Below are 25,408 nucleotides of genomic sequence, written 5' to 3'. Positions count from 1 at the left end.
AAAGTTAGCCTCGGTTCTCGTAACTACTTCTAAAATTAGCCCCAACATGAATCAGTGCCTGGTCGGATGTCTGACCTTTTTTTCTGTTTTATTTATGAAATCTTGCTTCGTCTGTAATATTTGCATTTGGTTATTTAATGAATAGAACAGGTACTTTTTATGATTGAAGTTGAACTAAATAACGTCCCTTACATTCTGACAGATTTAGTGTCTCACAGTAGTGGTCAGTCTGCAAGAAGGGGGGTCTGAGATCTGTGGTCTGCTGCCACACCCCTATCTGTTCAGACTACAGCATCTCCTGATAGCTGATGTTTTTTTAACAGGGCTGATATGGATAATAAACCAATACATCTGTGCATCCCTATTGAGAGTTTGCATTCCAAGTGGCTATATAAATTAGTTTGATATACAGAGTTATTAAAGAATTGCAGCAGTATTGCTTTAAATACCATCATGAAGACAGTGCTGTGTGATGAATATTTGAATATTTCTTTATCTGTGCTAAATATGTATAATAAATTCCTTAAGAATATATATATACTGCCCAATCCTAATGGACGTGCAGCTTGTAAGTCACTTAGCCCACCTCTGCTAGGCACTTGTTGTCTTAAGTCAAAGAGGGTTTTTTTTTTTTTTTAATCAAACCAGTGCCCACAGGTTTATTTACTTATCAGTAAACCCCCATTCTCTTCGCATGTAAGATTATGAACAAATGAAGGAGAAAAGATGGTAAAGAGTGGCACCATACTATGTTGGTCTGGTCTCTGTTGCCATGTTTTCTAGTACATAAATAAAGGTATTAATAGTTAGCCTTATACTTCAGGTTTTCTGGTACAGTGGGCCAGGATCAGTTTTAGGTCAAATTATTTCTTTATCAAGATAAATGAATGCACAAACTTACAAGTACAAATGGTTAAAGAAATCCTGAATTAGCTAAGAGTAAACTGGCTAATTTGAGTTTATGGTTATTGCTTTTAATTTATTGTTTTTGGTTGTTTCTTTTTTATTATTTTTAGCTAAGTAGAATAAAAAAACTAATTACAGATGGAAAACAAAACCAGTGAAGCAAATCTTCCAACCTTTTTGTATCCTTATTAGGCCTGTTAGGATTAATGCATTAATATGATTAAGGGCTATTATTAATGCCTTAATTGTAGTATGCAAGTTGCTTTATTTCTGTTGAAATGAATGCTTTTAAAAATGCTGATAAAGGGTCAAGGGGAAGATTAGTTTTCCTTAAAGGGAAATAAAGGTGCAAATAAACACGAATGTGCTAGGTTTAAAAGCTAATAGAATAAATTGGCTAATTAGCTATTGGGTTTTACTGTAATGGCTCTCATTTTGCTGCTGTTTAGCTACAGTGGGGTTTTTTTATTTGTTGAGTAAATTGTACACCTGTAGAACTGTGTTTTTTCCTTTCAAACATTGTATAACTCTTATCTCTTTTGATATGAACGCTCATTGAAATGTAGCGAGAGGAAGAAGACAACAAAAGTGTTGCTGTAAATAATTTGTCAGGGTTTTACCCTCTTCTGTATTCGTACATTCCCCCACACCCAAACATAACCACACATACACACATACACACACAATGTCAAATACAATTCAATTTCTGCCTCAGCATCAGCTTAGGCTAACACGGTCAAGCAAATGCCTATTTTCTGAATGGCCAGGGGGAGTAACGCTTTTCAGCTTATCAGCTTTTATTAACCTCAGCACTGAGGTTTGCTCTTTGATTTAGATTCTCGGGAAACACTGAAATTGGATTTTTTGTGGTCTCACTCCTGCTGTGACATATGCTCGACAACTTGTTACATGGAGGAGGAAAACTAAACGCTTGCTTTGGTTTGATGCTGAGACTATTTAGTGATCAGAGCCAGGAACTCCAGGCATTATAATCTCTACTGCTGTGTTTCCTCATTGAACGGGTTATAAAGAGCAGAAATACACACAAATATATGCAAATTGTCCACATTGTTCAAACACATTTTTGTGCAGCTAGACTTCTTATCATTGGGCTTGAATTTTAAGAAAAGTTTCATTGTTGAATTAAATTACTTAACTGTATTTTGTGTCTGTCTTTGTCTCAGAAGTGCCCACACTGTAAGTTCGCAACAAACATCTATTTGTAATTGATCATCCTCCTGACAACAGAACTTTTGTTTAGAATGAAATTTAAACTTCTCCCACTTAATTGGGACCTGAAAGGATTAAAACCTCACCCTGGTCCTTGAACAGGAAGTAATTTTTACAAAAAAAAAAAAAAAAAGATTTCTGCAATCTCCTGAAGGTCTTGTTTCTGCAGAAAGTGCATCATTCTCAGTCACTGAGAGAGGTATGGTGGCATAATTATTTTTCTTATATTTTGGTGATGGACCACATGGACCTGTTAAGGTCAAGCATGAAAAAAAATCACTGAAATATCTGAATTTCTAGGAAGTTTTCCTTGGAAATTCACACAAATTACCTGAATTGTCTGCGAAAACTCTTAAACATATTTTAAAAATATTCTGTTTTTTTTAATGAAACACAAGATACTTGTGCTCTATAAAGAGGATCAGCGGTCAGTGAAGAAATCCCTAATCCATTACTATTTGCGTCCGCAAGTCAATCGTGCAGATTGATGGGTAGTAAAAAACCCACACTACACAGAAGTTGTCAAGTGGGAACCCTTCTTCGTCAGTGTTTCGTCCAGTTAGTCCCACGACACCTCCAAGGGGCTGAACAGTGATCTCCAGCGTCCCAGAGCCACCCCCCTCCATGCTGGCTCTCACCACCCACCATGCCAACATGCAGACATCATCTTACCTATCTTACCACATTGCTCACACAGCACTAACAGCATGCCACCTTCAACAGACCCAGGCTCTGTACAGGGTTAGTTACCCTAAAATTTCTTCAAATATTTCCCAAAATGTTTCAGCAAAACTTTATCATGAAGCCTGTAGGTTCAATAAAATTTTGTGAATTCATGAAAATTTTCAAAATAATTCCCCTCTAATTTCTTATAAAACTTCTTACATAGTTCCTTACAACAATATTCCCCAAATTTAATGGAGATGATGGAACATTCCTCCTAAAGATCTAAACAATTACCCTGAAATTTCGATTTTAAAAAATTCCTGAAAATTTCAAAAATCATCCCCTCCCAAAATTCCCAATCAAATTCCCAAAGGCCTACAAATAGTTTTCCCAAATTTTTTGGAAAATACCAAAAACCTCAAAGCAAAGTCCTGCCATAAATCTTGAAAAAAATTCCCCAAAATTACAACCACACTTCCAAAATTTCCATTAAAATGTCTGACATTTTCCCAAATACCCATTTCCCTGATATACAGTGCTTAACAAATTTATTAGACCACCACCCAAAGTAAGGTTTATGCCACAGCTGCCCTAAATTAACAGCATTGGTTAAAACTGGTAAAACCAAAATCACTTTTTATGTTTCTGCAATGGTTAATACACCAATATGTAGAAGCTCTTTAACCCAAATGATATTTTTGATGCTAAAATATTATTATTGTTATTGTTATCCATGAATTTTCAAATTTACTGATTTACAAAAACACTGAAAAAAATAGTAAAGCACATTATTTTTTCTTGATTAATACGTCAAACTATAGTTATTTACTTGCATTCCTGAACAGAAAAATGAGTTTTAGTGGTTGAATGTTATGCTTGATGAATTTCTGACTTCTCAGAGAAGCCCAGTGAGCCGACTCAAATTTGGGTATAAAAAGGTGAATTCAGTTTGGAATTCCTCATTCCTGTTCAAAATGGTAAAACATGAAGAGCTCACTGAAAATGAAAGAGTCTGCATTAAAGCTCTTCATGATGCTGGATTGCTTGTGAGACAGGTGGTGTAATAAATTTGTTAAGCACTGTATATAAACACATTCCTGAGGATTCTTATTAGTTCACATCAGATACTCCTGTTTTGAGTAAACTATTTAATGTTTGAGGGATATTCGAGACAATTATGTAAAAATATTCCTGAAGATTTTAGGCAGATCCTGCCGAAATTGCATATATAATAATAGAATTCCTCAACAAAATAATATTCAGTTCATAGTAATTTACAAAAATATTCCCCAAAATCCCATTAAACGAATGAAAAATTACCCCTAATCATACCCCAGAAATGTCTATTAAAAATCTACAAAATTAACAAACTCACAGTCAAATTCCCAAGAGTTTAAAAAAACACAAAAATACCCCAAATTTCCATTGACATAATTCCAAGCAAATTTCCCTAAACATCCAAACAAATTTCCATGAAAATGCTAGTAAAACTGTACCCAAAGACTTATAATAAAACCCTCCAAAATATACAAAGAAATCACAAAAATCTCCATAAAAATACCTGAAAATATTGAAACTAAATCCCATAAACATCCAAGAAAATTCCTGAAAATTTATGATTTCACATCAAATACTCCCATTTTGAGCCAGTAAATTATATTTTAATTGATAATTCAGACAATTATCTATAATTGCGGAAAATTTACAAGCATATCCCCCCAAATTTCAAAGCTTATCCTTAAAAAATCATATTAAATTTAAAATTATTGAAAAATACATTACCTCGAAATTCAATGAAACAGATTAACAATTCCCCTCAAACATCCAAACAATCCCACTGAAATTTAAATCATATCCTCATACTTCCATAAAAAATTTTGAAATCACCACCTCCTAAATTTCCAATCAAATTCCCCAAATAATTTGACCAAGATTCCATGAAAATAGCAAAAACTTTAAAGCAAGGACCCCCAAAGAATACCCCAAAAATTACAAACACATTTCCAAAATTTCCATAAATCTTGTAAATTTCAAAGGTCTTCCCCTCCCAAAATTCTCAATCAAGTTCCCTTGAAAATACCCAAAAATTGCAAGGACAATTGCCTAAAATCCCCTTCCCTAGTAAAACTGTCCAAGATATAGAAACATATCCCCAAAATAAAAATCTTGAAAATTTCAAAGGTTATCCCCACCCAAAATTCCCAATCAAATTCCCAAAACCTGTCAAATAATTTTTCAAATTTCTATGAAAAACAAAAACTTTAAAGCGAATATCCCCTCAAATCAAATTCACCAAATTAAAATGGCATTTCCAATATTTCTATAAAAATGTCTGAAAATTTCCAAACAGATTTTCCTAAACACCTTAATAGATTTCCCAAATTACCATGAAAATGCTAAAAAAAAATACTTCACAGAAAATTTCCCCTAAAACCTTCTACAACACACTAAAAATATCCAAACACATCCCAAAAATGTTTAGAAAAAAATCTCTGAAACTTTCACAGCAAATTCCTCCAAAATATTCCATCATTTTGAGCAAATTACTTAAACTTTGATTTTCTAAAAATCAATCTACAAAACCCATACAGCAGATTTTACTACCATGTTGTAGGAAAGCTGAAATATAATTTTCTCAAAGGTACATGCAGGGTCTCATGAGGTTATGGCTTTAACTTTTGTTGATAAGATGAAGAGAGGCTGGGTGCATGCTGTACAGTACATTGTGGCTCCATTTAAAGAAAGACAGCAGAGCATCTTCAGCATGTAAAAGCATCTCATGCTGTATGTTTTCACTGTTGCTGAACAAGACCTGCTATGCTCCCATCACATATAATGTCAGGAAAAACAAAGTGTGAGGCTTTGAAAAACTGCCCTTTGCATGAAGTGTGAATTTCCTCTTTCATTTTGCTTGGCAAGATATTGTAGACTCCCGCCCCCTTGACTGGGCTATGGATTATTAGCTTAAGCTCTCTAAAAATATCCCTTTGACTGTTTAAGCCTCTGACAGCAGCAACATCTCACACATTCTGATAGCTTTATACTAACTATGGCTGCAGAGGGCTCATGCACTCAGCCTGCCTTGTTATCTTTTACCTTGTTTGCCCGAGGAAGAGGAGAAGGAGGAGGAGGAGGAGAAGTTACAAGCAAAAAAAATCTGCAACAGTCCTCTCCCTCTCCCTCTCTCTCTCTCTCTCTGAGCGGATCATCAAAGGCGAGCATGCAATCACTGCAATCTCAGAACAAACGGGATGCTTTTTTGAGCGCGAGAGGATTTTGCCCAGATGTCACTCGAAGCACTTGTCATTGTTGCGACAGCTGTGGAAGCACACGGGCCGTCATTTGGAGAAGCGTCTTCCGCAACATACCAAAACAGCACACGTCAAATGTGAAACATACACAGGCTGGAACATAAAATTCCTGAATATTAATGCTGTAAGCCTCTTATGGAATTGTGACTTTTATTGCCTATCATTTCAGTTTTATTGGCTTGCCTGTGTAGTCCCAGTAATTGCGTATTTACCAGCATGCTGTATTTATCATACCAATATATTAGGTTTAGCTGAGCTTATGCTACCAAATATTTTTGATGTCGGCATTCATAACAGCTCATAGAAATTAATAAATTCCTGAAAGGGATTACACCGTACACATGTGGCTCATAGACACTGCTTCAATTATCTTTTCTTCTGACGCCCACGCTCTCTCCAAAGGCTTTTCTCACAAATATTAAAGCTGCTAACTAGAGAGAGACTGAGAGTGAAAAAGAGGCATGTGCCGCTCAGCAGCACCATTGTTATTCCAGCCTTTTATTCATGTGTCTCTCCCCAAAAAACGCTTTGAGATGAAATATCACTGTTTTGACAAGACGTTTTCCAAGCTGCTCGCCGTCTCCTGCGAGATGCCTCATGCTGGTTGGTGATGGAGTGTTCCTGAGGAGAAAAGTCAATATGTGGTTGTAAATAAATGAAAACAAATGTAAGACCTAAGACCTCGATAGATTGAAACAGCAAAGGGGGGAGAAAAAAGAAGACGACTCACCTTTACTCGTTATAAAACTGCTTCTTGGCCTCACAGGCTAATTGACTAGCCTCTCCACCTCTGTGTGGATGTTGGGGGTGATGAATTGACATATTGCTGGCGCCGTGATGTTGATTCAAGGCAGAGAGCCATGAGGCATTCCTCCAGGGACCTGTAACCTTATTGTTCCATGTCATCTCCTCCCCTTCTGTTTGAGGACCAGGTTGTCAACCTCTCCCCAAGGTCACGCAAACACCGGCCCCCCTTCTGCACATAATTGGATTATTTAGAATCATAGCATCAACTTATTGCCCCGTCTGGGGTCAGAAGTGAATTTAGTGCACGAGGTTGTCGGCTATGATTTGTGGCATCGTTCTGAACTGACGGGCAACAGCTTCTGTCACCAGTTCCAGGATCATTCCAGTGTTTTAGCATCCTTCAGAGCAGGGATGGGCAACTTAAAGAGGGCCTCATTCATTTTATTCTCACTGCCAGAGAGCCAAATATTGGGATACTCTCAGTTTAACCATGATAATTACTTACAATTTAACAAAAGGACCAAATATAGAGGTGCCGTCACGCAAATGTAAATATTAATGCTTCATTTAATCCGCTAAACACAAAATTTAGGCTTATTTAATCTGCTTTTTCAATGCAATGGGCATATGACTAACTGATTATTTCAGAATATTTTGCTATTATATCTAATATCAATTCCCGTTTATACAAATCAAGTGTATAGCATTAGTTCAGGCAGGCCACAGGGTCCAGCGCTGCCATATAACCGAGATAAGCTGATCTCACACAAGCCCAATCAGCTGACAGATTCGTTCCAAGTGCTCTACTGGCTAAACGCACTCATACTGCCATATAGGGCTCAACAGTGCGGTTCTGGAAGCAAAAATCCCATTCATTTTCTTTACAGTGGATTTAATTATCAGCCATATTAAAGTGAGTATCCAAGTTAGACTTACCACTAACTACCTAAGTGTGAAAAGTAAGTATAAGCTCCAGTGGAAGACAGAAGTTTGCAAGATATCAACCTTGTTTAAAGAAAAATAGTTTATTCGCGATATCAGCCAAAACTACTACAATACCCACAATCCTTGAGTGTGACAGCAATGTCTCTGATTGGTGGGGTCTCTGTTTACAATGAAAATGTCTACCGAGCCCACAAACAAAGGCTGTCTGCTATTGATGATGACGATATATGCTGCAAAAGTATGACGGGAAAAATACTCATATTGCATTATCATTCCAAACATAATCACTACAATAAAGATCAGTGCAGAAAAAGGTTATCATATAGTTTGAAAGCTTGAAAAGCTATCATGAACAACAAATAAAATGAATGGAAGTGGATTGTGGGATATGTAGTTCCTTCCTCCTTCTAAAAAATACGTACACAGTGTTGTACCTTTTCTTTTTTCTCCGTTTTCACTCACATTGTTAAGGAATGTCTTCTGGGGAATTGAATCGCAAAATTCATTTCCAGAATCAGCACTGTTGAAAAAGTGGGCAGGTACTGTTGAGCTCCATTTGAACTGCTCTTAATCAAAGCCAGTCTGTTGTCATTGATGCCTGCTCTGCTCTGGGTGTTTTGCTGCTTCTCTCCCTGACTCAGACTCTCCTTGTAGGCTCAGGAAACTCAAGAACATGTGCTGTTACTGCTTGATGCTTTCCATGTAGGCTCGTTGAAGGGCAGGGGGATCTCGGAACAGAAAAGGGTCTGAATACTTATGCCAATGTGATACTTAAATCTTAAACAGTTTTTTAATCATAGTAACAGTTGAATACACTCACTCTGCATGCAAACAGTTTGTAGACAACGGACTGTAGACACTAGCAGAGTCATATTTCCACAAGCTCTGGTAATATAACTGTAGTTTGTAAATTCTTTGGCCTCTTGCGTCTTTACTGACTTCATCACTCTCTGTTATTTATGAGAGTGAGTTGTAAGAGTAATATGCAGAAAAAAAGCAATGCCGTTGCACTCAGAGACCAACAATGGATATGAAAGTACTCCAAATGAAATTCTTACATATTATTAGTCAACTGGGAGTTAATCTAAATGTTGTTGTAATTCATTATTTTGTGTTTTAGACATCTCAACTGTTGAAAAAAGGACTATGAGTGAAAAGGACACTTTATAATAAAGCTGACTCAAATATTCTTACAGTGTACCATCAAGGTAACATTTTATGGAGTTGCTGTCTAGAGCAGTGATAGTGGCTGTCACTTTCCAGCCAGAAGGTTCCTGGTTCATGTCTTGGTTTGTCCATGAATAAAAATTAAACACAAGTTAAGTGTAAATAATTAAAGTAAACTCTGTATCACAGCTTAGTTTCATATGTGTGTTGAATATGGCAGTCTGTGTTGTTGTTTAGGTTCACTTTTTATATTTTCCATTGATTTCCTTGTTAAATCATTTATTTTTTATATGTTTGAAATGAATATCACTCAGTTGCATCACACTGTTGTGTTTTCAGATTTTAGTGTTTTTCCCCTACTACAGTTTTTCAAGCCTCCATTGATTTCCATCCATTCCTGCTCAGCATGAGAAATCAATAAGTAGTATCTAAAAAGTCTTAGAAAAAATGGTGTGGTTGGGTAATATTTTCTATTTTCATCAATATACTCAACTACATTAGGGATTGGATTGCTTTGTGTCTTTTCCCTTTATTATGTTTCCATTAATCTGTCACATTTAGAATTTAAGTAGTTTCTTAAGTTTTCAGCTTCAGCCCTTTGAAAAGTATATCTGTGATAATATTATTTTACACTCAAACGTTGCCCTTTATTCACTTACATACGATATTAAAAACAACCTGAAGACTTTTCATGACTGAAACGCCTACATTTTGTTGTCTGCTTGATTCCTTGTGTGAATAAAGTTTAATGGATGATTGATTTGAGAAATTTGCATATCTTTACCATGCAGTAGTGGGGTCTACAACCACATTTTCAGTTTGTAAAACATAACAGGAATCACTGCTTATTCAGGACAAAAAAGATCAAATATAGAACAATAAAAATCTATTAACAATGCTTAAAAAGTCAGCCTGCAAAACATTTTTTGCAGCACAAACTACTATGTTTTTGGACTAAGATGTCTAATTTAGCACCAAGGGCCTCTACTACAACTCTTCCTACATAGATTTTTAAAAACGTGTTCAAACCTTTTCATATCCACAGTTTAAATCCTCAGTTGTTTTGTTTAGCTCTCTTCTTCAGACTCATTTATCCTCCCTTAACGTAACAAAATAGATCCATGTGTTTTAGTCGTTAGAATTTTTAAAAATCATGATTTATAATTTCCAACAGCTCAGAAAATATTTGGAAATTTTCCCTCAGAAAGTTTGAGTTAAGTCCCACCATTTTTTAAATGACTCTCCGTCGCTGAGTTTAAGTGCTCTAGCTTCAACTGTTGGCTACATTAGATACCACTGCCTACTGCTGGTACTCAGGCCTGCCCACAGATTTGGATGGGCCCCTGACAAACTCAGAGAGTGGGCCCTTCCCTGTTGTGATATACTGATAGTATAAATGCATATGTGTTGAATCAGTAGCATTGGTGCAAGCGTGCATGCTGGCAAACAGCTACTTTATTTTGGAGATGAAAAGTGTGTCAAACTATTATTGTGTTCTGATGTTGAAATTATTTATTTGTGCCACTTTTAAACCCCTTCAAACCACTTTTCTCCCCATTTTTACCGTTATTATTTGCCACTTTTAATCAATTTTGTGCAATTTTTGCCATTTTTCAACTTAGTCCAATTCTTGACACATTTAATCCAATTTCATCACATTTTCCACCAATTTTTGCCACTTTTAACTGATTCATGCCACTTTCAATCCTTTTTTGCCACTTCAAACCCATTCTTTGTACTTTCTGCCTATTATTAAATTGTTGACCCATTTTTGCCAGTATCGTCACCCTTTTACTACTTTTTACACCCATTCTTGCCTATTTTAACTACATTTAACTATTACCCCTATTTTTGCCAAGTTAAACCCAAATCTGCCACTTTTAACAATTTATTGCAACCTTTAATTTCTCTCCACCATTTTTACCGCCAGTTTTTGCTGTTTTGAACCCAATTTTTGCAACTTTAGGCCAATTTTTGCCACTTTTAACCCATTTCTGCTATTTTTAAAATTCATTTTCACAGCCATTCCCATCTGTTTTTGCCACATTTAACCCATTTAAAAGAAAATTTCAAGGAAAGGGGTTTACATCTTAAAGATGGCTATATACTCTAGGTTAGTGGGAACGAAAATAAAGGGAAAAAAAAACTTTTTTGCCACTCTTTGCCTGTTGTTGTGTTGTTGACCCATTTTTGCCACTATCTGCCCCTTTTTTACTTTTTACTTTTACACCTGTTTCTGCCTATTTTAATTGCATTTCATTATCCGTTACCCCCATTTTTGCCACTTTTAACCCATATTTTTTTACTTTAACTCATTTCTGCTGCTTTTAAGATCCCATTTCACAACTTTTTCCATCCTTTTTCACGATTTTATTGTTCTGGTAAAGAAAAATTTGTTATCACAGCTTAACTTGACAATGGATTGTGATTTTGCAGACCTACATGGGCCCCCAGTGTAGCTGGGCCCCAGAAAGCTCTCCCCTTTATATCCCCTAGGGGCGACCTCAGTGGTAATTCAACATTTGGTCTGTATCAAAAATGTAAAAGACCTTACGGATGAAACGAACAGACAGAAAGATCTTTTTATACTCCCATGACTTCAAGCGTAGAGCACAAATGAGCCTTAATGATGTTTCAGCATTCTGTTTGCTTGTTGAGCCCCCTTCTTCTGTAGTTTTTTCTTTTTTTTCATGAGTAGCACCACCTTCTGCTCAACCCGTTGGCACCTAGTACTCCAATAATAGCAGTGGAAAGAAACATATGGATTTGCATTTTCTTTTGCATTACTTGATAAAATTGTGTTTTAATTTGACAATAAATTTAGAAAGGAAATCTCACAAAACTTTTCTATGAAAACTTACTAGAAAATACAAATGTTTGGACTTATTTAACCCTTTAAAATTAGCATATTTCTTTTTCATTTTTTTATGATAAAAAGCCAAAAACGCAGCCTGCAATTTACCTTCAGGATCCAACTGAAAACATTTGCTTGTTTTAAACTCTCCCCAGTATGGTTCTTTTCTTGAGGGAGAATCAGCCAACATTTGAAAGAAGCAGTGTAGTGAGTAAATTTATATGAACCTAAAAATTGGACACTGATAGTGCAGTGTTGTTTTGGCACTCTAAATATTTGCTTTTTATTTGTCCAAAAACAGTCACTTCACCAGAAAAATCCAGGGTTAAGTGTATGTCAGTGTGAAAACTTTAAGAACATGAGAAGAACACTCCATCATGGTCAAAAGTTTGATTACAAAGTTGTTTTATATTTTCTGTAGGTAAATGCAAACACATGGCTGACATGGTAGGAAAGTATATATGAAAAACACAACACAAATGTGTCATAAGAACTATAAAAGAATGGGTCACTGGGACCCTGGAAACCACCAAGGATTTTGGGGGTGATAACACACTTTGGGGCTCAGCTATCCTTTTAGCTCAGTGCTAAACTCCTCTGGCTAGACGAAACTAGACAGTAGAAGGTCTGCAGGACTAAGTAAATTGTGATGTTGACCACCACCACGGCAGGTAAATTAGTTACTATGGGAATAATTAATCACTTTTTTTAAGTGTAGGGGTCGTACTCAATGTATGCAAAAGTTTTCTGATGATAATTGCAGCACAGACGTCCATTTAGAGCAGGGGTGTCCAAACTTTTTCCAAATACATTAGGATGGTGGAGCCACTTTCATATACCTCACCTTGACGATATTTAAAACCAATGAAACCCAATCTAATGAAGGTTAAGGTATTCTGAGTGGGCCTAAATGTCTAGTTAACCCCTGACAAGGTAAATAGACAATCATTTTCAGGATTTTGCCCTGGCTACCACTGGCTCCACCCCTGAAATGTTATTGGTTCTGCTATTTGTTGCTGTAATCCATTTAGAAAGCTATAAATATTTTGGTTGCAAGTAGGTTCACTATTTAAAGTGTTGTCCCAGTTTAGTCACAAGAAAACACATTAATAAATACATTTTTGTCAAAATGTTTGTTTACCAAATTAACATAGTAGCACAGCCTTGTGCTGAAATTCTGACGATCAATACAGTCAACCACATTGTTGATGTTCAAATGTGGGCCATGTTTTATTTTATATCAAGAATTTCCTGAGGGCCAATCAAAAATGGACTGTGGGCTATGCCAGCCATAGTTTGGTCATCCCTGATCTAGAGCTTCAAAGTACTAACTTTCCACTGATCCCAGTCACTCCTAGTGGCTGCCCTCCAATTCCTGACCCCCAATGGATATTCAAGATCATGTGTTATTATTAAAAAAAACATAAAGAGTTGATTGACAGTCAGTGTTTATGAGACATTCACTAGCCCAAAGAAAAGTTTGAATCTTTTTTTGATTTTTGTTTTTTTTTTTTTACCTCTGCCAAGGAGGTTATGTGATCGGCAGGGTTTGTTAGTTTGTTAGTTAGTTAGTTTGTTAGCAACATAACTCAAAAAGTTATGGATGGATTTTCATGAAATTTTCAGAAAATGTCAGAAAAGGCATAAGGAAGAACTGATGAGATTTTGGGAGTGATCCAGATCACCGTCTGGATCCAGGAATTTTTTAAAGGATTCTGTACTATAGGGATATAGGGATAATGGAGGAGGTCTGCGCTCGCTGAGTGCTTTTCTAGTTTTTTTATGTTTTTTGAGGAAAAAATCTATATCATCTTAAATCTTAATCAGGATGTCTGGCAAGGAAAATTCATTTCAAATTGGTCTGTCAAACTTAAATCAGAGGATGTTTTTATAGATTAAGCCACATAATTTTTTTCTTGAAGTATACAAAATTGATGCATTAAGCTTTAAAATATAAATGTTAGTTATTTGTTTTTTAAATTGTAAATTTTTTTACAGCACAGACCAAGTCGTGGGTGGAATAATCATTTATTAATAGTAGTTTTGATTTTTGCCATAATCACCCAGTCCTTTCATATATCTCTCATGTGTTGGTGTTAATATCTGTGTCTGCTGAAACAAGGCTGGAAATGCTGGCATAACTGATACCTACAAAAACCCAGTATCATGCATCCTCAGTTTTTTTAAGGAACAACTGTGTGTGGGCCACTTTAATTTTGTCATTGAAAGTCGATATTTATCTTTGCCAGCAATGCCTTATTTTGTGGTGTGGGTCCTGGGGCGCTCACTATTTTTTATTTTAGAAGCAGGAGGACTCCAGAGAAAAACTTAGCAACATCTGAATGGAATGAAATCAGCCTGAAAAGTAAAAATATGCATTTAAGTAAAAATATGCAAGCCTTAAAATATATCTACAGCATATATTTGAGAGAAAAAAATCAATGTAAAGTTTCCATGACTTTCAGAGTAGCAGTAAAGCCCTGTATAAACACTGGTGTAGGCTTTAAAAGTGCACCTGTTCACAGACTAAAGAATCATATAGTGGGTGTTGAATGCCTGCAGTGCCGGGGATTCCCACATACCAGCAGATATTCATGGTTTCAGTGGTAGTTTCATGGCTGGAGGCTGACGTGGTGTTATCTCATGCTGCCGTGGTAAGACGAGATGAAGTGGGGCAATAGATTAAATGGGTGGGCTGCATGCCTATTAAATCAGGAGCTGGCAGAGCTACACTAACTCAGGTTTCTCTTTTCTCACGTGACGCGGCCGCACATGTGAGAAAGAGGAAAGTCTTTGCGTCTTGTGCGTGACACTTTGTGACTCTTTAATTAACTGCTCATTTGTGTGTCTGTGTGTTTTCTCTTCCAGGAGGCAGCTACATTTGCCAAAGTGCTGGGCTTTGAGGTGAGTTGACCGGCAATTGCACACTAAACAGATCCATAAAGGTTTATTTTTGCTGATAATGAAGTTCTTTTTGGACAGTGATTGATGTGCTATTATACTCTCCAGGCCTTGCAGCAGTTGCTATGGAAACCTGGCAGTCGTCATGGTTTCTTTGTTCAGCCAGCTCTCTGTTATGACGCACTCTGCTAGGTCTGCACCCAACATCGCCTACAGATGTTATTTATTGAATTTTGAAAAGCCTCTTGGGAAGCTGAGAACTTGGGCATGGTTTCAAGCCTTTCTCTGCAGGCTCGGGGCTCATCAGGTTGCCTGGTTAAAAAGCCTCCTCATTATCTTCATTGCACTCAGGGATGATACTGTATTTCTTTCCCCTTCACTGCTTTGGCATTACAGCACACTGAAAAGACACTGTTGTCTTTTAAATTATATCCACCTGTGGTTTTAGATTATGTAAATCAAATTACTCTGCTTTTACCCCATAGAATGTACACTCTGCTTTTAAAGCCTCTTCAGTGTAAAATGAAAGCTCCCTCAGTCTAAAATTTTCTTGTATTTTGCATATTCCTCTCACAGGTTTTTAAAATCAAAAACACAAATAGCCTGCATGTGCACATCTGTGTGTTTTTCAAATGGGCTCAGGTATTTTAAGTGCCGACTCTCTTTCAAAAAGGTAGAGCTGCCTTGAATGTGCGGCTCTGCTGCGCCGTGTGAATAATTGTCATCCAGAATCACTAACGGTGTGATCAACGTGACTGGAATAGAAATGCAATCCTGACGGCAGTGACAGGTTTAAGAGAGGAGAAGGGATGAAGGCAGGGAAAAGGAGAAGGAGGAGGAGGGGGTGGTAGAAGGAGAGGGGGCTCACATGAAAAAAAAAAACCACAAAGGGCAAAGTGTAGACTCTTCTAGTAGTTACAATTCTTTGACATTTTCCGTGTCAACCTGATTTGCAGGAACACTCTGCAAAATTGCATCGGATGAATGTGATTTCTCAGATACCATCAGCGCTGTGTACTGTACTCACTGCATTTCTCTCTGCTTCATGTTTTTTTTCTTTTCACACAAGCCTTGACACTTTCTGATGACAATTTCTCGTGCCCCCATGCATAACTTTTATCCTGTTATTGGCAACTGTTAAATACACAGATACAGCATACAGTGAACAAATAGATCTAAAGCAGGAACATTGCTACAGCAGTATTCATCATCACCATCAACCTTTACTTAAATCTAAAAGATCACTGAGGTTTCCCTTATTTACAATGATGGCACACAAATTTAGCACATAATGAAGCACAAATAATACAGATTTTACTCAGAGGAACAATCAAACCAAAGTGAAATAATTTTAAATAATTGACTTAAATGTGAAATGGAAGTGAAAATCCCATTCATTTTCTCTGTAGCAGACTGATTATTAGGCATAAGTATCCAAGTCAGACTAATCATGAGCTAACTGAGAGTGAAAAGATGATGTATGCTCCTGTAGAACAGTGGTTCCCAACTGGAGGGTTGGGACCCAAAAGTGGTTTGCGGAGCGGTTTTCAGTGGGTCGCAAATCAGTCTTTTGTAAGTGCTTCGTTCCATTGTTAAAGTTGTTGACATTGGAAAGGAAATGAAAACTAATTTGCAGAGTTATTTCAAGAATTTTAATTGTGCATTTATCCAAACTTTTAGGAGATTTTCTCTACTATGTTTAAAGGAAACTTGTGGTAAGTTTCCCAAAAAGGGTTAAGGTTTTCCTAGAATTTGGGAGGTTTTTTGGGGGGCATTTTCCCAAAAACTTTTGGTACTCTTCTCTGAGACTTTTCTTTTTAAGCTAAGAAAATTTCCCATGGAACCAGGGACTCTCAGGAATTTTTCCTGAAACTTTTTGCAATCTTCTCTGGTAATATGTCATGAATTTTCAATGGAACTGTCAAGGAAATTTGGAGAATTTTCTTAGAAACTTTTTTGCATTTTATCTGGTATTTTTCCATTAACTTAAAAATATTCTAGTATATTTCATCAGAAATATTGCCATCTATTGTTAAACCAATTAGATTGATAAAAAAATATACCAGAAAATTGGGTCATGATGCATCACTATGGAACCTGTGGTGGGTCCCAAGGCTAGACCAGTTAAGAAGTACTGACCTAGAGAGTCATGAGATGCCTTTCAGCGAAATAGAATATCTTTACATGATTCAAATTGTGTATTTCACTTAAAATCCTTAAAATAAATGCACATGAATTCTAAACAACTTTTCACCCTTTCACAATTTCTACTAAGCAGTACTTATTTGTTGTTCTTTATAATGATCTATAATGTATCTTATGTACTTTGTATTGTCAGCTATTGTCATTGTTTCTTCTTGCTTTGTGGAAGTTTTATGTATGTTTTGGGTCAGTTTTATGTGGGACTACAGATTGAAATTAGTGACTTGCTAAATCTGTTGCAACCATGTTTTTATTAACTATGTATGAATGATCCATGTCATTACACTGTCCCTTCATAAATATACTAAACAGTCCTGTCTGTTAGAGGGAGGGTTTATGTCATCACTTTAATGGGGCATCTTTATTATAATAGGGTATAGTCTTTGTTAGAGTAATCGTTAACACTGATCTATCATAATAATCGATTGATGACTGTTCTTTAATGTTTACAGCTGTGTTAAGCTATGCCTCAACCACTCATAGGTAAAATAGGTCCCTGGTCTCTGGCATTGTTATTGCAGTGTTGCAAGTGTTGCAGTGTTATAGTGACATCTCTAAACAGGGGATTCTCTGATCATCATTGAAATGTCTACCAAGCTTGCGGCGAAGGCTGTTGATGACAACAATACGTGCCATTGCAGTATAAAGAAATAAATACACAAACAAGGATATATTACAACATTACCAATTAAAATGGAAATGCTCCAATAAAGACAAGTGTTGAAAAGAGGCATGTGAATGGCATAAAAGCTTGAAAAGCGAACACATTTTTAAAAACCCGTTTAAGGCAAACTTGTATTAGCCTGGACACAGAACTACCTTCAGCTAGAGTGACGGACATTTAAAGTAACTGCATTGACCCCCCCCCCCCCCATGTAGGCTACATGGTGCTATCCATATCAGTTTTGGTCTGTTTAATTGCTAACTAAAAGCTCCTCACAGGAGCTTTAAAAATCATTTTATGCAGGCAGAGACCATTTGTTTGGTGACTATCAGCCAAATGACAACTGACCATATTAAAATGCAAATAAGTAGATACAACTGAATAAAATTAAAACATAAACAAATAACACGTAGTATGCAAAATAAGATAATAATGGCCAGTGTGTGTTTTGCATTAGAACTGAAGAAGAATGCTACATTATGCAGGGCAGTCTTTAATAGCTGTTAAATGAAGAAATCAAAAACAAGATCAAATGTGAAAATCCATTAATAATTTTTTAAGTTTGTGTCTTCCAGAAAATATTTTGCTAAATATTCACTAGAGTGTTTTTGTCCAAATCTTAAAGCTTCTGTGAGCAACTTTGGGTTTTTATCAAATGTAGCGCCTCCTTTGGACAAAGCAGTTGGCTTATCTAGGGATGCACACATTAAATAGATATCAGGAAATATTAGATTAGAAAATTCAGTATCAGCAAACATAAACATTTCTGCTGAAATTTGCAACCAAATTTTTGCCTGTATCTTTTTGTACATATGGACGATATAGGGTGATATAGGCCAAATGCACAAATATGTATGAGACTTAATTTTAACATGATTCATTTAGCAAGTTTGGAAATGTTCAAAAATGCGGAACATGTTTGGCGAAAAGACTCCCTCCTGATGTCTCTCAGAGCTTGAATAGTTTGGCCAACAGCAGGATAGGATACCACCCTACGGAGTCTAGACACTGGTGGTGGTTCTTGGACTTCTTAGGAGCTGGACCTGAACACCAGTGAGATGTAATAGAGGTGGCTGGGGTGGAGGAGGGTTGCAGCAGTCACACTGAAACAACAGACTGACTGTGAAGAAGTTTTTAGCAGGAGCAACAAACATGTCACTTAAGTCTTTGTCCTCATTCCTGTGGTTTTTGTAGTGTGTTTCAAGAACTGATGTTTTACATTTATATATTGGTATTTCTATTGGTATCAGCTAAAAATTAATCGGTACGTATCGGATATCGGTAAAAATCCAATATCCTACATCCCTAGTGTTGTATCTTTGCTGATTTTGTTTGTATATGTATTTTTTAAGCTAAAAATGCTCATCCTCATTTCCATAACAGTCACACATATCACTTCAAGGTCTTTAATTTTGGAAATGAGCACCTTTAACAATCTGTGTGACACCTACCCTGCGGCAGGGTTTTACACATTAAAATGAAGCTTAAAGAAATAGTCCATATCTTGATGGTCTTGTTTGCTTTTGTAGGTCATATAAAGGCAACATTATTCATTTCAGCGTGTTTCATAATCAGTAAATAATTCCTCACAGGAGCTTTAAATCTGAGATACAGTTGTTAATAAGTCACTCAAACGCTTTCTAAGGGATGATGTGATTTCCATTAGTTTCTCAAAGCTGGTCAATATTGATCTGAAGGACAGGACATGTTATCCTCTTGATATATCCTTAAATGTTACTATGCTCACTTTGTCTTTGCCTGACAAAAACAACAGCAGCACTCCTTCAGAGTGAAAACAAAATAACAAACCTTGTTCTCTCTAAAACAGCAATCAACAGATCTGAACACAGCCGGCTGATTGTGATCTGTTTCCTTTAAATGCTCTGAGAACTCTCTGCATCGCGGCTCTAATTGAATCGTTCCCTGGTTTTGTTTCCTCAAACAGCCTGCAGTGGAGACGATCACTTTCTCACTGACTTCAACACATAAACACAATTTAGCACCATCGTAAAGCTTTTTTATTTCATGGGTTGTTGATTTATCTCTGATCAATTGCTGCACAATCATAAATATTGCCATTTTTCTGAAGTAAATTAAATTGACTGTATCATTTGTCAATCTTTTCACTCGTGTTTTAATGCTTTAGCGGTAAGATCTTGTCAGGTAAGTGTTTCTGCAATGCAAACAGTAGAAGTGTTTGATTATGTGTGTTTATATGAGCGTAGCTTGCCCCTGTTCAACAGCCATGATGCTAACCCTGCCACCTCTGGCCCATAGAGCCTTTTAGCTCCTAAACCTGAGTAGGGTGCCTTTTTTATGTGAGTCAACATAAAACCGGAGGGTGACAATGTGCCGAAGCCTTGTGCGGTTTTCGCATTCAGTGTCTGGAGGAGTGCTTGTGGTTACATCCAGTCACAGTGACAAATTGCCTTTTTTTTTCTGCCATCGCCTGCTAACAGCCTCTGTATTAACCTCACCATTAGCACTTACTTAGAGTGTTACACCCATTTTTCCTCAGCCCAAGGTCTCGCTGGACCTCTCAGGGCTGATTAAAGGACATTTGGGAAGCATTTAGAGGTGTAAAAGCTCATTGGTTTGAGCGAGCCAGTGTGGCTTGGTGGTATCAGAGCCTATCTCTCTGATTACTCCCATAACCACAGTATTTGCTCACCCTAAAGGTGCAGAAGTGTAAGCTTTGATATAGATGCTAGAGGCGTCTGCGACCCTTAATGCTGGCTCCTCAGTGTGCCATATTACAGAAAAGCAGAGTCCACCCCACTGCGAGGCGGCGATAAAGACATTCCACCTGCTCATAGTACATCATGATGAGTTAATAATAAAGTAGCACTGACAGGTGTGGGTTTTTTTATCCCTCTCATGATCAAAGGCAAGCACTCCGGAGAGTTCTGTCGTCTCCAGGCGAGAATATCCATTCTGTGCAGATGCTGAGGAGAGATGGCCTGTTTCAGGAAGAGACTGATACAGTACACGCACCACGAAGTAGCTTTATCTGACAACAGCATATCTTCACACGCTTATTTTCATCTCACTTAGGGAATATGACATCCTAATATTTTACAGCTCTCCTGTAGCCGCATGGAAACATCATCGAGCGCTCCTATTGATCTTTTTCCGAGCGGTTTCATAGCCCCATCTGGTTTCATTATCACTTGATCCGTCTGGCAGGATTGGAAAAATCTGACCCCTCTCAATCTCACTTGTGATCTTTGATTAACTCCTAGAAATTGCTCATTCATTCAACTTTAACATACTCACCCCGTGCTCTGCTGTGTTTACAGACAGAGGACATTGCAGAGATTGCAAACAGGACCCAAAACCTCCCCAAGGACAATACAAAGAGGCAGCGAGTGGTGGTCTTCACCCAGGGCAAGGACGACACTGTTGCAACAGTTGGTAGGCCATTTTTTGTTTCCCATTATCCACACATATTTCCTCTTAAGTACCACTCAAAGCTATCCCAACTTTGGCCCCTTTTGGAAATCTTTTACTCTTCTCTTAAGCCTCATATCTCAAAAAGTGCAGCCTTAAATAGATGGTGGAGTGAAAAGAGCCGAATGCTATCAGTGACTTCTTTGAAGTTAACCTGCAATATTGACACCAGATGTTAAAAAAAAGAAAGCTTGCACTATGTTCTGTCATTTCAGAGCATAAAAGAAGTGTGGGGGATGCAGAGAGCAGGCATTGATTTGTGAAGTACTTCTAACTTTGTCTTGGACAGACTCCAGGCCAGTCCTCAGCAATTTTTAATGCTTCAACTCTTACATCCTGATCTTTTTTTTTTTTTTTTTACTCCTACAAAATGCTGGCAGAGTGACCTTGAATTGAGGGTTGACAACTTCTAGATCCTCAAATCAATCCCATTTCCTTTGATTCAGGGCCGTATATGTTAGCCGGACATTAAAAGGCAGTGTCATCATATCTGAGCAGGGGTTGCAGGTTTAAGCGGTGTGAGGAGAGACCATAGTTTCAGATTACTGCTGGGAGCCGGTGCCTTTGTCAGAGCCACAGGGTGTCTCTCCTCATTGCCCTTGCAGTTCAGACTCGTCGTGTGAGAGGAGAGATGGCCTCAGGTAAAGACTCCAACATATCACTCATCACTGGGGACTGCAGAGAGGCACAGCTACAGCAGGACTGTTAGCACTGCAGGACACTAACTTCACATTATATTCTCTGTCCTCAATTTGATACTGCCTGCAAGAGTGTTTAAGTGAAGCTGTGTGCAGTGTGTCACTGATAGCATTATTACACAATCAATAATTAATCCTGCCTTTTTTTGTATGTCTTTTTGTGATGTCTATAAAGTGTTCTGCATAGACTTAGCAGACTATCTTGTTACTATGATATGTAAACTGGCTCTAATCAATACTTCCTCTTCTGGCATTGGATAAAATTAACTTGTAATGTGAAAAAACGATCACACAAAACAATTTTTCAGACATTAAAGGTCACATATTTGACCCCTTTAAGACAAGTTTATATTGGTCTCAGAGGTCCCCAAAACATGCCTGTGAAGTTTGTTGCTCCATTATTGTATTTTTGAATGTCTAAAAAAGCCCTCTGTTTCAGCCCTGCACAGAAGGAGCTGTTTCCGTGTCTGTAGCTTTAAATGTTAATGAGCTGTCTGACTCTGCCCCTGACTCCTCCCCTCTCAAGAAATGAATGTGGCTTAATGGATGAAAGGAGGATTAGGAGAGGAGGGTAGAACCTTCTTCCAAGTAAGGAGGGCCAACTGAACCTTGGGGCGGTGCTAACTCCCAACATGACTTCATGATGGGAAAATCTGAGAATGGCTTGTTTCAGCACACATTTTCCGAAAGGGGGGGGGGTTCTTGGGGGATTGAGGACAGGCCAGGGGCACATATTTTTGTTAGAAACGTCTGAAAGGTGTTTTTGCATTATAAACGACCTTTAACCAATTATTAAAAACATGGGACATTATAATTAGAAACATGATATATACACCAGTGTACTGGGGCAAACCTAAAGGATAAAAAATAAAGAAATCCATTAATTTTTTACCAAAAAAGAGGAATTTGTGGGGAAACAAATCAGCAGTTGAGAATATAAAGTTGGAAATTTACAAGAAAACAAACTCAGAATTTTAGAGTTTAAAAAGCAGGAAATTTATGAGAAAAACAACTCTTAAGTCAAACATCAACAAGTAACTAAACTGAAAACAGTGGTTGGATTTTTGACTTTTCAACTTAGTTATCTCCAAAATTCACAGTTTTGGTTCACCAACATTTTTGACTTTTAAAGTTTTAAAAAATCAAAAATTTCCCTTTTTCCTTGAAAATTTAATGGTTCCTCTTTATTGTTATTTTTTTCTAGAATGTTCCATTGCTATCATGCTTATGACATGATACGATATGATACGATAAACTTAATTGTCCCCTTGGGGAATTTTCTGTTGGACTCAATGTGCTGCGCACAATAAGCTGCCATGTAACAACTTATAAGTACTAAATAGAACAATAATCCAACAATGACAGATTTTAAATAGATCTTTTGTCCAGAACAAGTGTATGTAGGCCAATTATGTTAGGAATTTGTCAATGAAGACAAAATCGATGTGTGCTTTTTCATGTTGGTCTTGTGGGGGGGCGCTTAGAGTTTCATAGGTATAAGTAGGGGGGCCCTAAGGAAAACGGTTGGGCCAGACACTAACTGCTGTTTGTTGTACTGACTTCTCAGCAGTGGTTACATAGATAAAAGCTCTCACAGAAACGTGGGATCAAACGTGACTTCAGAAAAAATTAATTGTTGATGAATATTGATGTTATGATCCAAAGTGTTTCAATGGATCTTACAGGTAAATCCAAGGGAGAAACTGGAGCACACGAATCACTTGATGACGTTTAATCAGGTGCAGAGGACTAACATTTCGACTTGCACTGCGTCTTCATCAGAGTCTGATTCTCGTAGGCAATTTATTTTTACTCATCCTATGTTCAGTCACTCTTTAATACATAGGCTAGTTGGTTTAACTGTGTTTAAACTCTCTTTACTTTTTATACCAGGTATTAGTTTTGATCCTGATCTATATTTTAGTCACTATTAGTGGCATCTTGATACTGTTTGCTGTGTTAGACCACTTCTACTACAGGCCAACAAATTGCAGACAAAGTTGGCAGGTAGTTGGTGGAGACCAAACCTGGAGATAAAAGAGCAGACTGTTGGGCTTGTAGACACCATGTAAACACAAACAACTCTATTAATTGCAAACGTAGCTCTCTAAATGTGTATGATGATGATGTTTAGTATCTTTTTCTGTTACAAAGTAGGATGATGTGGTTGAATGTAAATTACGTGTTACAACATGCCAAATCTATGCAAATCGCTCACATAAAAACTTATATTCAGTACAGAGAGCTTTGTTCCACTCCTGAGGGCATCGCACACTGTTCATTTTCTTTTTCGAAGTAAAATTCCTTGAAGTAAATTTCCTTTCATGAGAATTTGAAAAGAATCTTTAAGCAGAAACCCTGACGGTTTAAAAGAACAAGAATCCATCCATTGTGCTGCAGGTGATGGATAATTCCTGCCTGCTCCTCTCATTGCTCCTGCATGGAGACAGAGCCGCACGGCACTGTGAACTTTATATAAAATACATGATGAATGCAGGCGGGATGAAAGACAATGTGTTTCAGATGTCATCTACAAAGGCAAACATGATAAATGTCATTGACTGTGCTATCATTGCATTGGAGCAGTTACAGTAGTGTGCAGAGCCGGATCGGTGTGTGTGAGAGAACACCGCTATTTATGGCAGCCAAATAAATGTCAATGTAAAAAGAGAATTAAAGATTTTCATTTCCCAGAGGCGGCGCTCTAATAAACTTGATCTCTCATTTTGTTTGCAATTTGTCCTCCTGTCAGGATTTGATCATTTGCCAGCCTCTGCATGTCATGTTAAACCATTTTATAGTGATTAAGGATTGGAAAATGCCTTCCCCCGTGGTATAATTCTCCAAAAAAGAGATGTCAATTTGTTATTGTTCTTTTTTTTTCCCCCTCTTCCTTTCATCACACCAGCGCTTCAAATGTGCCTCTTTAAAGAGCTGGGAGCACGGGGGAAATGGCCCCTTTATTTAGCTGCCACTGACACTGCTGAACTACGGCAGGCTTTTGCTTATACTCCCATTACAGCAGTAATTAAGATCATTGTGCCCTGAACCTTAACGGTGAGGAGATCTAATAAACGATCATTCAGCCGGGGGTCGCCGCTCTAATCGCTGATAAGGACTTGATAAAGCCTGACTCGGCTCCTCTGTGAGTTTTAGAGCTCTCGAGGGGGCTAAGCAGGCAGATTTCAGGAAGAAAAAAACCTGATCTATACATGTTAATCACAAAAGAATGAGGAGTAAGTACTGCAAGGCAAAAGTTGAAATCAGCTTCACCATTCTCTACAAAGTTAGAGCAGATAAAATGCTGCAAGTTTATTAAAAAATCTACTTGAAGACATCTTAATCGTCTGAATGTTTATGATAAATACTTCATGATTGGCTAAATCAATTAACATTCTCCCTGCCATGAGAAAGACCGCCTCTGTTTCCCCTTGGCATCTCACACTGAAGTGTTTTCTTTCATGTCTCGCTGAAAGGATATTGGTTGGCGATGATCTTTTGCCTGTGGTTACAGTAATTACAGGCATATGTATTCTTTTTTCCTCACTAACTCGATTGTGAACAAAGACGCTGGTTATGATAGGGAAACAGATTGAATGTCAGCTCGCTCCTAACCTGTCGCGTTTGCCAAGAAAGCGGTAACGTTGTTTTTCCTCTCTCTGAGGCT

General features: G+C 37.4%; 1 protein-coding gene across 2 annotated transcripts in view; it reads left to right on the top strand.

Moving 5' to 3' along the window:
• LOC121528748 (adenosine kinase-like) overlaps positions 1 to 25,408 on the top strand; it is a 198,867-nt gene that overhangs the window by 162,231 nt on the left and 11,228 nt on the right. For both annotated transcript variants that reach the window (XM_041816322.1, XM_041816323.1), the window contains exons 8-9: positions 14,695 to 14,730; positions 20,893 to 21,007. In XM_041816322.1, coding sequence (XP_041672256.1) covers positions 14,695 to 14,730; positions 20,893 to 21,007 — 151 coding nt within the window. The remainder of the gene's footprint in view (positions 1 to 14,694; positions 14,731 to 20,892; positions 21,008 to 25,408) is intronic.

Source organism: Cheilinus undulatus, linkage group 20 (assembly GCF_018320785.1).
Source record: "Cheilinus undulatus linkage group 20, ASM1832078v1, whole genome shotgun sequence".
In the NCBI taxonomy this organism is placed as follows: Eukaryota; Metazoa; Chordata; class Actinopteri; order Labriformes; family Labridae; genus Cheilinus; species Cheilinus undulatus.
Note: the sequence above shows the minus strand (reverse complement) of the source record. Positions and strands in the feature narration are given on the sequence as shown.